At 45.1% G+C, this 13489-nt stretch overlaps 1 protein-coding gene across 1 annotated transcript in view; it reads left to right on the forward strand.

The window, feature by feature from the left end:
- The window catches only part of ADAMTS15 (ADAM metallopeptidase with thrombospondin type 1 motif 15), a 38498-nt gene extending 30277 nt beyond the window's left edge, over window positions 1-8221 (forward strand). Inside the window, exons 6-8 of the mRNA XM_066639351.1 lie at window positions 1229-1410; window positions 2660-2835; window positions 3977-8221. Of these exons, the coding sequence (XP_066495448.1) occupies window positions 1229-1410; window positions 2660-2835; window positions 3977-4757 (1139 nt within the window). The 3' untranslated portion in view covers window positions 4758-8221. The remainder of the gene's footprint in view (window positions 1-1228; window positions 1411-2659; window positions 2836-3976) is intronic.
- The last annotated feature ends 5268 nt before the right edge of the window (window positions 8222-13489 follow it).

Raw genomic sequence — 13489 nt, forward strand, 5'->3', positions numbered from 1 at the left:
AGTGGTCAAACATTCGCCCTCACACTGAGAGCAGTTGCGTTGGGCCAGTGTGGGCTCCGGCAAATCCCTGAAGGGCCAGAGACTCATTGGAGACTGGGGGCTCCCTGAGGGCCACATTGAGAGGCCTCAAGGGCCGCAAGTGGCCCCAGGGCCGGGGTTTGGGCACCCCTGCAATAAACCATACACAGGAGCAGAGGTTGTTAAGGTTTCAAAAGAAGTACTTTACTCACAGTTTCCAGGAATTCATATCTTCTGAATGATCAAATGTTATAATATTGGTGGAACAGAGAAAGCCCACCTACAACAAAAGTGTGTGTGTATGTGTGAGGATGCTGTCTGCCAGTGTGGAGACGGAGCTCAGGCAGATTGCATCCTTCTTCTCCGATGGTCTGGGAGAGGAAGAGTGTGGAGAAAGGACACAAAGTAGCATTAAGAGCCACACCTCCTGCAAGGCTCCCAGAGAACAGGTCAAGGATCTCAGGATATTATACTGGCAGCATTGCATCCAAATTCAAACAATGCCACCCTCCCCTTGCCTGGAAGCAACCCAACTACTACTTTCTCTGCTCCTCTTCCCTGAATTTGAAATGGAAGAGGGAGAATAGTGTGGAATAGGAAGTGTGGAGGAGAAAAGTAGGCTATTGCATCTATCTGTTCTCCTCCACACGTCCACTCAGTTCTGCTTTTCCAGACTCAGGCCTGAAAATGAGCTTCAGGAATATCCAGCTCAAGAGAGAGGTGAGCATCCAAAGCCTTGATATCCCTTCCTTGCTTCTTTTATTTCAAGAGGGAGATGAAAAGTATCCCTGAAAATGTGTGTGTCTGTGGTTCGGGCAAATAGCAGTTTACTGCTAGAGACCTCTTGTCCCAAGTGACTTCAGTACGGGATTTTGCACCCCCCTCCAGGGATTTTTTCTCCCTCTGAATACAATGAAGACATTGATGTTGCATCAAAAAGTGAGCTAGATGGTGGTGAAATAAGATAAGCTGGCTGGAGGGGATTTAGCTTCCATCCTGAAACCACCCAGGATTTGAGCCAAGAGTTCTGGCTCAGCACATGCAAAACTCTTGGCTCAGATCCTGGGCGGCTGCCTGCAGGACTCAAGGGCAGTATAATATTCCAAGATCCTTTACCTGTTCTTTATTTACCTGATTTCACCAAATCAAGTATATGTGCTGGATCAGGCCCAAAGGCTCTTTGAAACTGAATGGAATTGTTTTCTCACAGTCCCAGGCAAGAGCTTTCGTGAAGAACAGTGTGAGGCGTTCAACGGTTACAACCACAGCACAAACCGGCTCACTGCCACCGTCTCCTGGGTTCCCAAGTATTCTGGAGTATCTCCACGGGACAAGTGTAAGCTCATCTGCAGAGCTAACGGGACAGGCTACTTTTACGTCTTGGCTCCAAAGGTGAGTCAGGAAACCAGATAGCTCTTTGGCACAGCTGAAAGAGGGCAGACCTGGGGCAAAAGCAGTTTTGTGGGATTGACTGAAAAAGCAAGCATACTTAATGGAACTTTTAATGGGACATAATGTGGTTTCCCCCCCTTTTTTTAAACCACATTCTCAAAAGGCAGATGTTTGAGTAGATGAAATTTTCCTTGGAAAATAACCTGCATAAATACTTTTCTTTTGAGCCTAATGAAGACATGTTGTTGGTGGCCAGATTATATGTTTGTTTTTTCTTCTGTTTCAGAAATTTTTTAAGTTGTCATGTACACTGACAGCCTAACACAATGATGTGAATTTCCCAACATTATGTGTGTGATGTTTGTGGTCACCTATTACTTATATCTATGGACAGCAAGTAGTACTCTTTGAATAGTACACACAGACTATCCCGTGGAGTATTGCTATACCTTTGCTAAGAGTGTTACCCACACTAGTCAATGTGATTGATGAGTGGTGAAGTGTCCAGTGATGTTTAAACTGGTTTTTGAATCTCAAGTGGTCTTTGATCCACTTTCAGGGAATCCCCATAACCATAATGGAAAATATCATATGGGTGTGTATGTGTGCAGTGTACATCTTTTCCAGATGTGGCAGGGATGAGTGTTGAACAGAATTTGTGCATGTTCATGTCCCTGAGATGTTTCTCAATCAAGATACTACTGTTGTTCAGGACAGGGTGACCAGACGTCCTCTTTTTCCAGGACATGTCCTCTTTTTTAGTCTCATGTCCTGGAAAAGAAATGTCCACCTTTGCCCTGTGAGCAGCCCATGCAGGCAGCACATAGCCTTCTTGTAATCAATGAATTGTGTGTAATATAGTTTTAAATTTAATAAGTAATATAGTGTTTAAATTAACCACATTAAATCAATATACAAATGTTTTTAGCTTTTATTTTTTCATGCCCTACATTTTTCTTGGATGTCCTACATTTTGGGGTGCCTTGTCCACTTATGATACCTGGTCACCCTGGTTCAGGGTCAATTCCTGGTTCTTATGCGTGCGATTTCCATGCAGAATGCAGTGTACAGCTGCACCAGAGTGTCAAAAGAGTTGCATATCACCATTCATGGAGCAACCTTGAACATACCCTTGACATCCAGACAACTTTCTCACATTTCAAAGCTTAATGCTGTGCGCACTAATGGAGGACACCTCTTCCCAGAGGACCAAATGTTAAACACTATCCTCTATCTTGGTGATCTCTAGGTTGTGGACGGCACCCCCTGCTCTCCAGATTCCACCTCGCTATGTGTCCAGGGCAAATGTATTAAAGCGGGATGCGATGGGAAGCTTGGCTCCAAAAAGAAGTTTGACAAGTGCGGAGTGTGTGGAGGAGATGGCAAGAGCTGCAAAAAAGTCTCTGGCTTGTTCACCAAGCCCATGTGAGTGAATGTCCTTTTCAGACATACAGCCTACCTTCATCTGAGAGAAGACACAGGGCTGCCTTAGCAATGTGAAAATGAACAGCTACCTTTAGAGCAGTGGTTCCCAACCCACGGTGTGTGGGAACATGGGAGATGGTGTGAGAGCTAGCTGGGGTTACTGGTCAGCAGGCAAGCGGAGCACCATGTGGTTGTCACATTGCCAGCTTTTGTGTGAGCCCTCCCTTGGCCCAGATCGGCTGGAATCAGGGCACTCCGGCAGCCATTGGCAGTGCCGTGATGACATAATAGTGCTGTCACTACATCCTCCCGTGGCAACACACTTGGTGGTCTGCAACCCAAGTGTGGGTGCAGTGGTCCGCAGTCACCATCAAGTAGGGAACCACTGTTTTAGAGCAAGAGGTCAAGAATTCTGCAGTCCATTTCTTTTCAGCTTTCTTAGAGTTGACTTTGTCTAGATTACGGAATCATTGGCATACCAAGAGGGGGATGTAAGGGGCAAATGCCATATGGCACCACCTGGCAGGGGGGAATTACAGCCCCCTCTCTCCCACCTTTTTCTAAGTCCTCTTTAAGGGACCTTAGAAGGCCTTTGGAGTGCTGTGGAGTCCACGTGCCGCCTTCCCGAGCCCCAGTAGAACTTCTAAGGCCTCCAGAAGGCCTAACAAAGTCACTTTCTGATTCCTTGAAGCCAGGAACACAAAATGTAGAAGTGAAACTGGGAGAAAACTGTAAGTGACATGTTTAGGTCTTCCGGAGGCCTCAGAAGGCCTCCTGGGGGTCAGGGAGTTCTGTGCACAGCCTCTCCAGCTTTCAGAAAAACAAAAAATGTCTGTTCCAGTTTTCTCTGAAAACCAGAAGTGACCATTTTTTGCCTGGAGGAAACTGAATACTGGAAGTGGCATTTTTTTGGGCCTAGGGGGTGTGTGGCATTTTGCAGTCCGAGACTCAAGTGGCACAGGGTCCAGGATCACAATTGTACAGAATCATTCTCAAAATTTAGCCTTCACTGGAAATATGTGAAGGTCCATATGTCTGCAGATTCTTCCTTAGAATATGAGAATCCGCCCTTTGTTGTAAGACCAGCGTTGCATGAATTTGCTAACTCGTATCACATATATATTTTCCTATTCCCCTCAAGGCACGGCTACAACTTTGTGGTGCTCATCCCAGCCGGCGCTTCCAACATTGACATCCGACAGCGGGGCTACAAGGGCTTGGTCAGTGACGACAACTACCTGGCTGTGAAAAACGGGCATGGCAAATACCTCCTCAATGGGCATTTCATTGTCTCGGCGGTGGAGAGGGACCTGATGGTGAAGGGCAGCGTGCTGCGCTACAGTGGGACCGGGACGGCCGTGGAGCGCCTCCAAGCCTTCATGCCCATCCAGGAGCCCCTGACAGTGGAGGTGCTGTCGGTGGGGAAGATGACCCCGCCTCGAGTGCGCTACTCCTTCTACTTGCCCAAGGAAAGCAAAGAGGACAAGTCTTTGTATCGCAAAGACGGAAAGCGCCCACCATTCATCAACAACAGCATCCTCAGCCTCTCCAACCGCCTAGATACAGGCCGGCCGGATTACAAACGCCCCTCGTACAAGTGGGCCACCACCAGCTGGGAGGACTGCTCCGTCACCTGCGGCAACGGGCTGCAGAAGCGCATGGTTCTGTGCCGCGACTCCCTGGGCCAGCTGGCCTCGGCTTGTGACACCACCCAGCGCCCCACTGACATCAGGATATGTGGAGACCCCTGCCCCACTTGGGAGGCTGGCTCCTGGTCCCCTTGCTCCAAAACCTGTGGCCGCGGTTTCAAAAGGCGCACTCTGAAATGCAGGGGGCGGGGTGGCCTTGAGCTGCCCCGCGACCACTGCAACCTCAGGAAGAAGCCCCAGGAGCTGGACTTTTGCACCCTGGGGCCATGTTGAGCGGGCTGGACCCGCTTGTGACCAAGGCATAGCGTGTCGTTCCAGCTCTCAACAGTCAAGTGGCTGAAGAGTTTCAACAAGCCTCCAGGGGGGAGGGACAGGGAGTCAACGGAGCAGAGGGGGAAGGGTCTGTTACATAGTGCATTTCAACAACTAAAAGGACTTTCAGTGAGCAGAAAGAGCGTGTCAGTGAGAAGGAGCTGAGCAGGGGTGTTTTGTTGGTCTGGTTGCTCAGTGACAAAGCAGGAATAAACAACTACCTCGAATCTGCCAAACCCAAAAACCTCCATCCTGGCTTAGTGATGATATTTTGTGGGCACAAGGGAGGAATGCAAGATTAGAGTGGAGAGTAGCTGCCGTCCAAGATGGACCAGAGACAATGGTAACATTCCTGAACAGCCATGGCCCCATCTCTTCCAAAATGCAATGGGGTCATCTTCTGGGGGTTCACTCCCCTTCCCCTCCAAAGCATTCTAGAGGACCATAAGGAACTTACCGTGGCACCTGCAACACACTGTAAGGCTTAACGACTGGTACAAGAAGGGACCTCCAAGAGGCCTACCAGCGAGTGATGCTCCAGCCCTGGCACACTGGGTATTTGGACCGACCTTCTGCTTTTACGCTTCCATGCAGGGCTGACAACCGGTCATTGATTGGTAGCTTTTGTTTTTGTTTTTATTAACCTTTATGGACAAAACAGTGTAGGGTTTTTAAATGGTGCTTAACCCTCTTCGCTTTTGGTCTTCCTTGGTTAAAGCAAACCTGTCTTCACTGCCTGTTCTCTGTCTTGGGTCCTCCCGTGAAACTGTGCCATATGATGTAGTGTGAAGGTGCAGTTTGTATCCCACCCCCCATACAATGTAAAAAGAGGACAGAGACAACATGGGTCTGTTTCTTTTTGTGTGCTTGCTTTCTAGTGTCTCAAAACTGCATGTCTTCCAAATCTACTGTTTTATTTGCGTGTGCCCAGAAATGGCTTTAAACCTGTGCAAAATCTGAACCTCTCTTCATCTGAGACGTTCTGGATATTTGCCAGGCTAAATTTCTCTGCCATGCTTGAATGATCTTGAGGGCCAGGTTGTCATTCTTGTGATCCTTCTATACTACTTGAACATGTCAAAGAAGGGCATATACAAGCAGGTGGAAATTACAGCAGCTTTCGACCCCCTCAAGGCTGAATCAATTGTTATGCCAAGTATATTGTAGAACAGGGTCCATGCAATGTCCATACCGCACCCCGATGCATACATCTGGAACCTATTTGTGTGAAAGGCCTGCGGCTGGCCTTGTGAAAGGCAGATTTCCCAACTAGCACAGGACAGATTTGGTGGAAAGCAGTAAGGGTCATGTCTTGCTACATTGGTTTGTGTTTACCTGCGTGTACTTTGTAAGGCATTACTGATCACAGATGTGAGGGCCACACTAATAGTACTGTCTTGGTCTTTACAACCTGAGAAGCCAAACACAGACAGCCCATTGTTGAGACAAGAAACCAGAGTGAACTACAGTGATGTAGGGGGTGTAGGGATTTGGGGATTCATCCTATAGTGGCCCCCATTGAGAGCTCAGGGTAGGTAGATATATGACAGCCAGGGATGCCTATTTGAGTTGTAGCAAATCAGATATTAGTGGCTTGATCTTGTCAAACTTGCTGGCTTGCACAAGTAAGTACAGGTAACTTGTACAGGTACAGGTAACTTTTGGACTATGGTCCCCTTCCCTTCTGTCTTTGCCTTACCACCTTCCTGTATATGTACCAGATTTAACACCCACTGCTTATGACTTGTTGTTAGCCAGGTACTTGATAAATCCTTTGTTTTGAACTCAGGGCAGGTAACCAACCAGGAAGTTCTACCTAGCCTTTGATGAGCCACCGTACATGGCTGGTAGGATGTACATACCTCCCTTGGTAGGTCACAGGTTTTAGGGCCTGTCCTGATCCCTTTCAGCCCTGCGTAGCAAAGGCATTTTTTGTACATGCACAAACCATGGAAGGATCACCATCTCCATCCTCTTTCTCGAAGGGCTTCTTTTATTTAAAACAAAAGTTTGTCTTTGTTTCTCTGCCACATGTAGCAAATAGGGACTCTGGGTTTTCAAATGGTGCTCATTCTGTGAGTATTGGCTTGGTAGCAACAGGTAGTAGCATCCTATACCCCTCCTCAAAGATTGTTTACATGGTTTTAACATTTTATTGTATATGATGATTAACTGATACACAAAAAGGATAGGGTGGTGGGCAGATGACAAGCCACACCTGCTGAAATTCCCTCCTCTACACAACTGTTAAAGGTCCAGGAGCCCAACTGTTGAAAGGTTGGCCAGCCCGTACTAGCAGACAGTGAAGAGAGGGCTCAGTTTACCTTCCTGTCTAAAGGCAGGATTATGCACTATTATGCAGATGATTGGCATCAAACTTCTAGGCCTCTCTTACTACAATTCTAAATAAGGTTAAAAGGGATCAAACAAAAATGATCTAGTCCAAACCTATTAGGCATTACTGGTGCTTTGTAGTGCCTGTGAGACGGAGCTGTGAATCACTACTTCCCCGGTTTGACTCTCACCTCTGCCACAGACTCACTCGGTGGCCTTTGGCAAATCACTTCCCTTCAGCCTCAGTTCCCCTGCTGCGATATGGGGATAATAATATATCATTATTTTTCAGGGTTCTTATACACATTACAGCAGGATAATACCTGCAAAGCATCTTGCGCACTCAGATGCAATCTAGGCAATCAGGCAAGATACAAACCTGGTGAATACTCCTTTTGCTAGACCTGGGTCTTGCATGATCATCTGTGGTGAACCAGAATCCTTTCCAGGTAACTAGGAAAAGAAGGTTTGCCAAAGAGGAATCTTTTTGTCTTCTATGTCACAATGTAGTAACACAGATAGGTGAAATGGGCTAATAACTTTCGCAGACCGCTGTCCTCCAAAGAACCCTGGGAATTGTAGTTTGGTTTGACAATTCTCCATTAGAATCCTAGCCTCACCATACTGTATTTTTCAGCGTTCCCTGGAGAAAGAATGCCTGTTAAACCTGTTAAGTCAGTAGCGGACATGCCTGTAAAATGTAGAGATCCAAGTTTGCTGACGTTTTCTCCTTTCTGTCAAAATGCATATTCATTGATGAGTTACCTTGCTCTGTCCTTTAACCCAGCAATGCATGGATTGCTGATTTTTCTCAGAGGCTTCTGATCCTAAGTTAGGATTTAGGATCAAAAGCATTGGTTCCCGACACAATGTATAGCACTGTCATCCTTGCCTTTTGTGGTGTTTGTGTGGGGGAGGGGCTTAATTTTTTTTTTTTTCAAAAAAATATGATTCTTTTGCAAGATGTACAGCAAAAGGATGAAATGCCGATTATACTGGCTACTGTCTGTATACTGGGTATACTGTTATGTCGGTCTTTGCTGTTTGTGTGTTGATAGCAAACCTGAAATAAAATTGTTAAGTATTTAAAATGTTTGGTTCAGGGCACATCTTTGCACATATATTAAAAAAACAGACTCTGCTTTTCTTAAGCCATTTCTGCCCAACATTGCTTATACCAAATGTGTACACCTGTGGGCCAGGCAAAAATGGGTTAACAATACACCAAAGAGGCTTAAAACCAGTGGTGTACTTGCACATGTTGATGTGTAGGCCATAGCCAGGCCCTGCGAAGATTCAACAATAACAACAACAAATCAACTTTTAATTTATTCATTAAAGGGCTTTAGACTGCAATCCTGGGAGATTCCTATACCCGGGAATACTCCCCACTGAATTTCACGAGTCTTATTTCTGAGGAAACATGAACAGGATTACACTGTTCTCCTGCCGCTACATGGGCACTTCTGTTTCATTTAGACCCCAATCTACTCAGAAGTAAGTCCCATTAGAGTCATTAGGGCTTTCTCCCAGGAAAGTGTGGATAGGATTGCAGCCGTAAAGATCTAGCTCCTTTCATCCCAAACTCTTGGAATGGGTTGCAATAATTGAAACTAACGTATACAGATTGAAAAACGGGGTTTTAACCAGTATAAAAGATATTACAGTGCATGCCGATGCATGTTTACTCATAAGTAAGTTTCACTGATAAGCATGTATAGGATTGTTTAAGTGCTAGTCTGTTTATGCAGAAGGAAGCCCCGCTGTTCAGTAAAACTTAGTCCCAAGTCAATTTGCATAGGATTGTAGCCTCAGCACAACATAAGCTACATACAGTCGCTCAGACAGTCCTTACAAAAGAGGATGGCTTGCACCAGCACTTCACTGTGGTCACAGCACCCTTCTTTCACGGCGGCCTCTTCTTTCTGGCTCTCTTGATCGCCACCCTCTTGGATTGCGTGAGATCTCATTTGATCCAAGGTGCTGGCAACCAGAAGATCCAAGAAGAAGAGGCTGCTGGCAACATACCAAGGCACCTAAGGCACCACAGTGCGGGAACCACTGACTTCCACAGTAACATATGCCCCTAGGCAAATTTTTCAGTTTGCCTCCTGCTGAGCCTGATATTTCATTTCCACTCTGGTTCTCTTAAACAAAGTTTCAAAGGCAGCCAGCAAGTGTTCCTGCTGATATCACCACTTGTGCTGAAGAAGTCCTGGAGTTGAGTTCCATTAACTACACCTTGGCTTACAATGGTGGCCACAAAAAAATGCAGGGACGATGGCGGTGGCCCCACTCTCACTTGTGAAATAACCGCAACATGAGAATAACACAGCAGAAGCAATTTTATAAAAGTATGTGTAATACACCTGATAATAAAATAGCAAGCTTAGACAAAACAAAACCAGGAACAAAATCTAAGAATTTTGTCAGCTATCAGCTAAATAAATAAATAAAGTTGGGGTGGGAAGGATCTCCCTCATCCACTCATATTCTTACAAAAGTTTCTTAAAGAACCGAGTCTGGACAAAGTGACAAGGAAACAAAAATGGAGACAGGCAAGCTTGCTTGGAAACACTGTTACAAAGGGGCACAGCTGAAAGGGTCTTGCTCCTTGCTACTGGGAAGGCAGAACCAGGAGCAACCATGGGTGAGTTGGGGGTGGTGGAAGGGGTCCAATGGTAGTGCCCTGTCAGTTCTCGGAGAGGGGTATAAAGAAATTCACACGGAAGTAGGAGTCTGATGGGCAGCAAAGTTAAGAAGGGCTTATGCCAAACTTGCTGCAGGAGTCCTTCCTTCTTGGCATCTGGTCTCCCAAGATAATGACAGCAGGTGGGCCCTGAATCAGGATGTTTCATAGGCTATGGGACAGTTAAAGTGGAATTAACATCTGAATTAAAAGTTCAGGAACCATTGCTACATCAAATCATTCAGCTCCAGAATTCTCTGCTGACCCCTCTATGCCCCCCCAGCACACCTACCCTTTGTACGCTAAAGCAGTGGAAATTCTTAGTTACAGATACTCCCCAAACTGGAGTCTCCAAACTCCCCAAACTTCCTATGTGTTGGCAGAGCTGCGGGGGCCCAATTGGAAACATTTTTTTTTTAAGGGCCCCAGGTTCACAGTCAAGGTCTATAGAATCTTAGAGATATAAATAACATTTAACATTTACTTTATATCTTGATGGTAGAATGGAAAGCCACCAGAATGTGCACTTAACAAGCGCATGTGATGTTACTAGTGACAAGCACATGTGCGTGTGTTATACACGCATGTCTAGAGAAGCAGTTGAAATATACAAGCACCAAAACCATATGAATAAGAAATAAGAAACTGTGGGATGAATTAGTGCATGGATACCAGCCCTAAAGAATGCTACACAGAGAGTAAAGAACCAGCTGTCCGATAACAGCAGACAACCATGTCCCTAACTCTGTGGGCAATCAGTTACAATTTATATAAGGACAGGTGAGTGCTGAGTTCTAGGGCCTGAGGATGTTACTGTAGCTTCTGGGGGAGCCCACCAAAGTTGTGGGTGAAATGTAAGGTTTTAGTTTCTAACCTGCAGTTCTTTCTTTTTATTGTTGGTTTTAGTTTTTATTTATTTTAGTCTTCAGTTTTAGTTTCCAGTTTTATTTCTCAATTTCTACTTTTATCAGTTTTTATTTTCAGTTTTTAACTTTACCAGAGTTTTTAGTTTAGGTTTAGTTTCTAGTTTTAGTTTAGAGTAGACCATGGTTCTCATCCTGAAAAATCTTTTATAGTTCGGGGAAGTGTATGTGAGTTAATGGATCAAATGAATCTAAGCACATTGATAACACTGCATACACCTTACAAGTAAACAAAAAAAAATGTATAGATGGCCTTTGAGGACTAGTTACAAAACCACATGTTTTAGTTACTGTGATTTAGTGAAAATCTCAATTTTATTTTCTATTGTTACCGGGGGAGGGGGGGTCCATATGCATGGGACCCAATTGGGAGCAATTGTCCCCAATGGGGTTAAAGCTGTCTTTATGTATGGGGCATGAAAAAGACCCCTGCTGTACAGTGCGATGGACAGGTGAGAGGGGATGAGGATGTACCTCAGTGACAGAGCATCTCTTTGCAGGTAGAAAATCCCCAATTCTATTTGAGTCATTTTCATAATATGGGTTTGCCCTTATTATCCATGGGGGATTCATTCCAGGACTCCTGTGAACATGTGAATCCATGGACATGGATTCTGGGGAGGCCTCTGTGGACCTTAAAATGTCTGCTAAAGGCCTCAAAAAGCCACTTCCTGGTTTGTTTGTTTTTTTGGGTTTTTTTTGTCAAAAGTGGCTTCCCCTGGTATCCACATCATCCATGGTGAGACAAATCTGTGGTTGCCAGATCCACAGATACTGGAGATGGACTGCACTCTAACAGGGCTGGGAATAAGTTGCTGCTGTAGCAGGCCCTTGTAAGCCTCACCATACAGCAGTAGTCTTAGAGCTGCCTCTTTCCCAGCACACCCTGAATGAATCCGTATGTTCCCTGGAAGCAACCTCAGCACCAACCTTGAGATAAGGCCACGAGCCAGTCTTTCTTAGGATGTCAGGCCACTGAGCTGCCCATCAAACCCTGTTCCAGGGCGTTTCATCCTCACTCCATCCCCTAAAGCAGGGGTGCTCAAACTTTCAACTTTAGGGATGCTGGACCTTTAACAAGTGTATAGAAAAGAGAATTGCAGCAGGTGCAACTTGTCATCCCACAGATGACAAGCTACACCTGCTGAAATTCTCTCTTCTATACACTTGTTAAAGTTCCAGCATCCCTAAAGTTGAAAGTTTGAGCACCCCTGCCCTAAAGAAATGATATGTTTTTCCCCCAAAACCAGTGAAAAATGTTGTATTGGAGACTCTCATGTCGTAACTTGGCAAATGTCAAGGCCATCTCAATGGTGGGGAAAGGAGGAACGAGGTTCATTTGCGTAAAGGAAAATCTCAGTACGTTTCACTATTGGTTACAGTCCTCTACCAACGTCCTCTGAAAACAATTCCACGGAAAGTGATTTACAGTTTCATATTCTTTCTACCCCAAAGGTCCCGTTTAATGTTCCATTTTACTGCGACAAACAGTTTTATTGAGAACATCTGGCCATCTCTTCAAGCAAACTGCTAGAGAGAATGAGAGAGAGAATGAGAGAGAGCTGTAGCACCAAGGCAGAGTGTGCCTCTGACATTACAAAGGTCACCAGTTCAATCCCCGATATCTCCTGTGAATGAATCTCTGGTATCAGAGCTGGAGGACACCCTGCAGGGCTATACTAGTTAGAGATAGCAAAAGGACCAGCTAAATCTCTGGCTGCAGGCCTCTGGGCATACAGTATTATGCTTATAGAGAACAAATTCCAGAGTTATATTTTTTTTCCCACCCCAGAGGAACACCCGTGAAGGAATGTGTGGGAAAAGATCAAGCAGAAAAACAGAAAAATCCATGCCCAATGTCCAGAAAAGATTGGCGAGCAGGAGCATGCAAACATCTAATCTCATGTCCACAGATCCTTCCTGCATCTGTCTTGATGTTGCACCCAGACATGAGATTTTCTCATGACTGTTTCTCCAGGGAGGAACACAATTTCATCGAAATCAGTCTCAGAAGCACTGGCTTTTCTTCCTTGGCTTTGCCCACAAAAAAACAGGACTGCTCTCCAAATTCTCTTCACTGGAATTTCTCTCTAGAGTTTTGAATTACCTGGTTTTGTTTCCAGAGCCGAACTGATGCATCTAGAATTCTCTATTTTTCCCTTTTTGGATTTCTGAATGTTGTATAGAGCATGGGGTAGGCAACTTTCGATTCTGTCAATTGTGCTTTTCTCCCCATTCCACATTCCCAATGCGCATTGTACAGAGATAAAACACTGCAAAAAAGGCAGCCTTGTGTGACTGTGCCCAGGATCGCATTTAGATTCTTTATGTGTGGAGTTTTGCCAGCATGCACATATACTTTTGGGGCACTGATAAAATAATGCAATTAAATACAAATAAAAGCAAACTGCGATTGTGCATACAATTACAATAAGGTTCCATTTGTGCAGCATTTTCCCAATGCACATTCACATGTGCATCAATACAACACTGCAGAAAATGAATCTCAGTACAGTCATAGGCACAGCATACAAAGATAATAAATAATTTTTAATAGGTCCATAGAACAACTGAGAAACTTAGTTCTTCCCTCTCGTCCCTTTGTATGTGTCATCCTGAATTCCTTGGAGGAAGGGTGGGTTCATACTTGGGAATCCCAGATCTTCTTGGAAGCTGTGAGTCAAGGGAAGGGATGACTCCTACAGGCCGGTATACTAGCAAGTACAAATATCATGTATACAGTATAC

The sequence above is a fragment of the Tiliqua scincoides genome, chromosome 11, assembly GCF_035046505.1.
Source record: "Tiliqua scincoides isolate rTilSci1 chromosome 11, rTilSci1.hap2, whole genome shotgun sequence".
In the NCBI taxonomy this organism is placed as follows: domain Eukaryota; kingdom Metazoa; phylum Chordata; class Lepidosauria; order Squamata; family Scincidae; genus Tiliqua; species Tiliqua scincoides.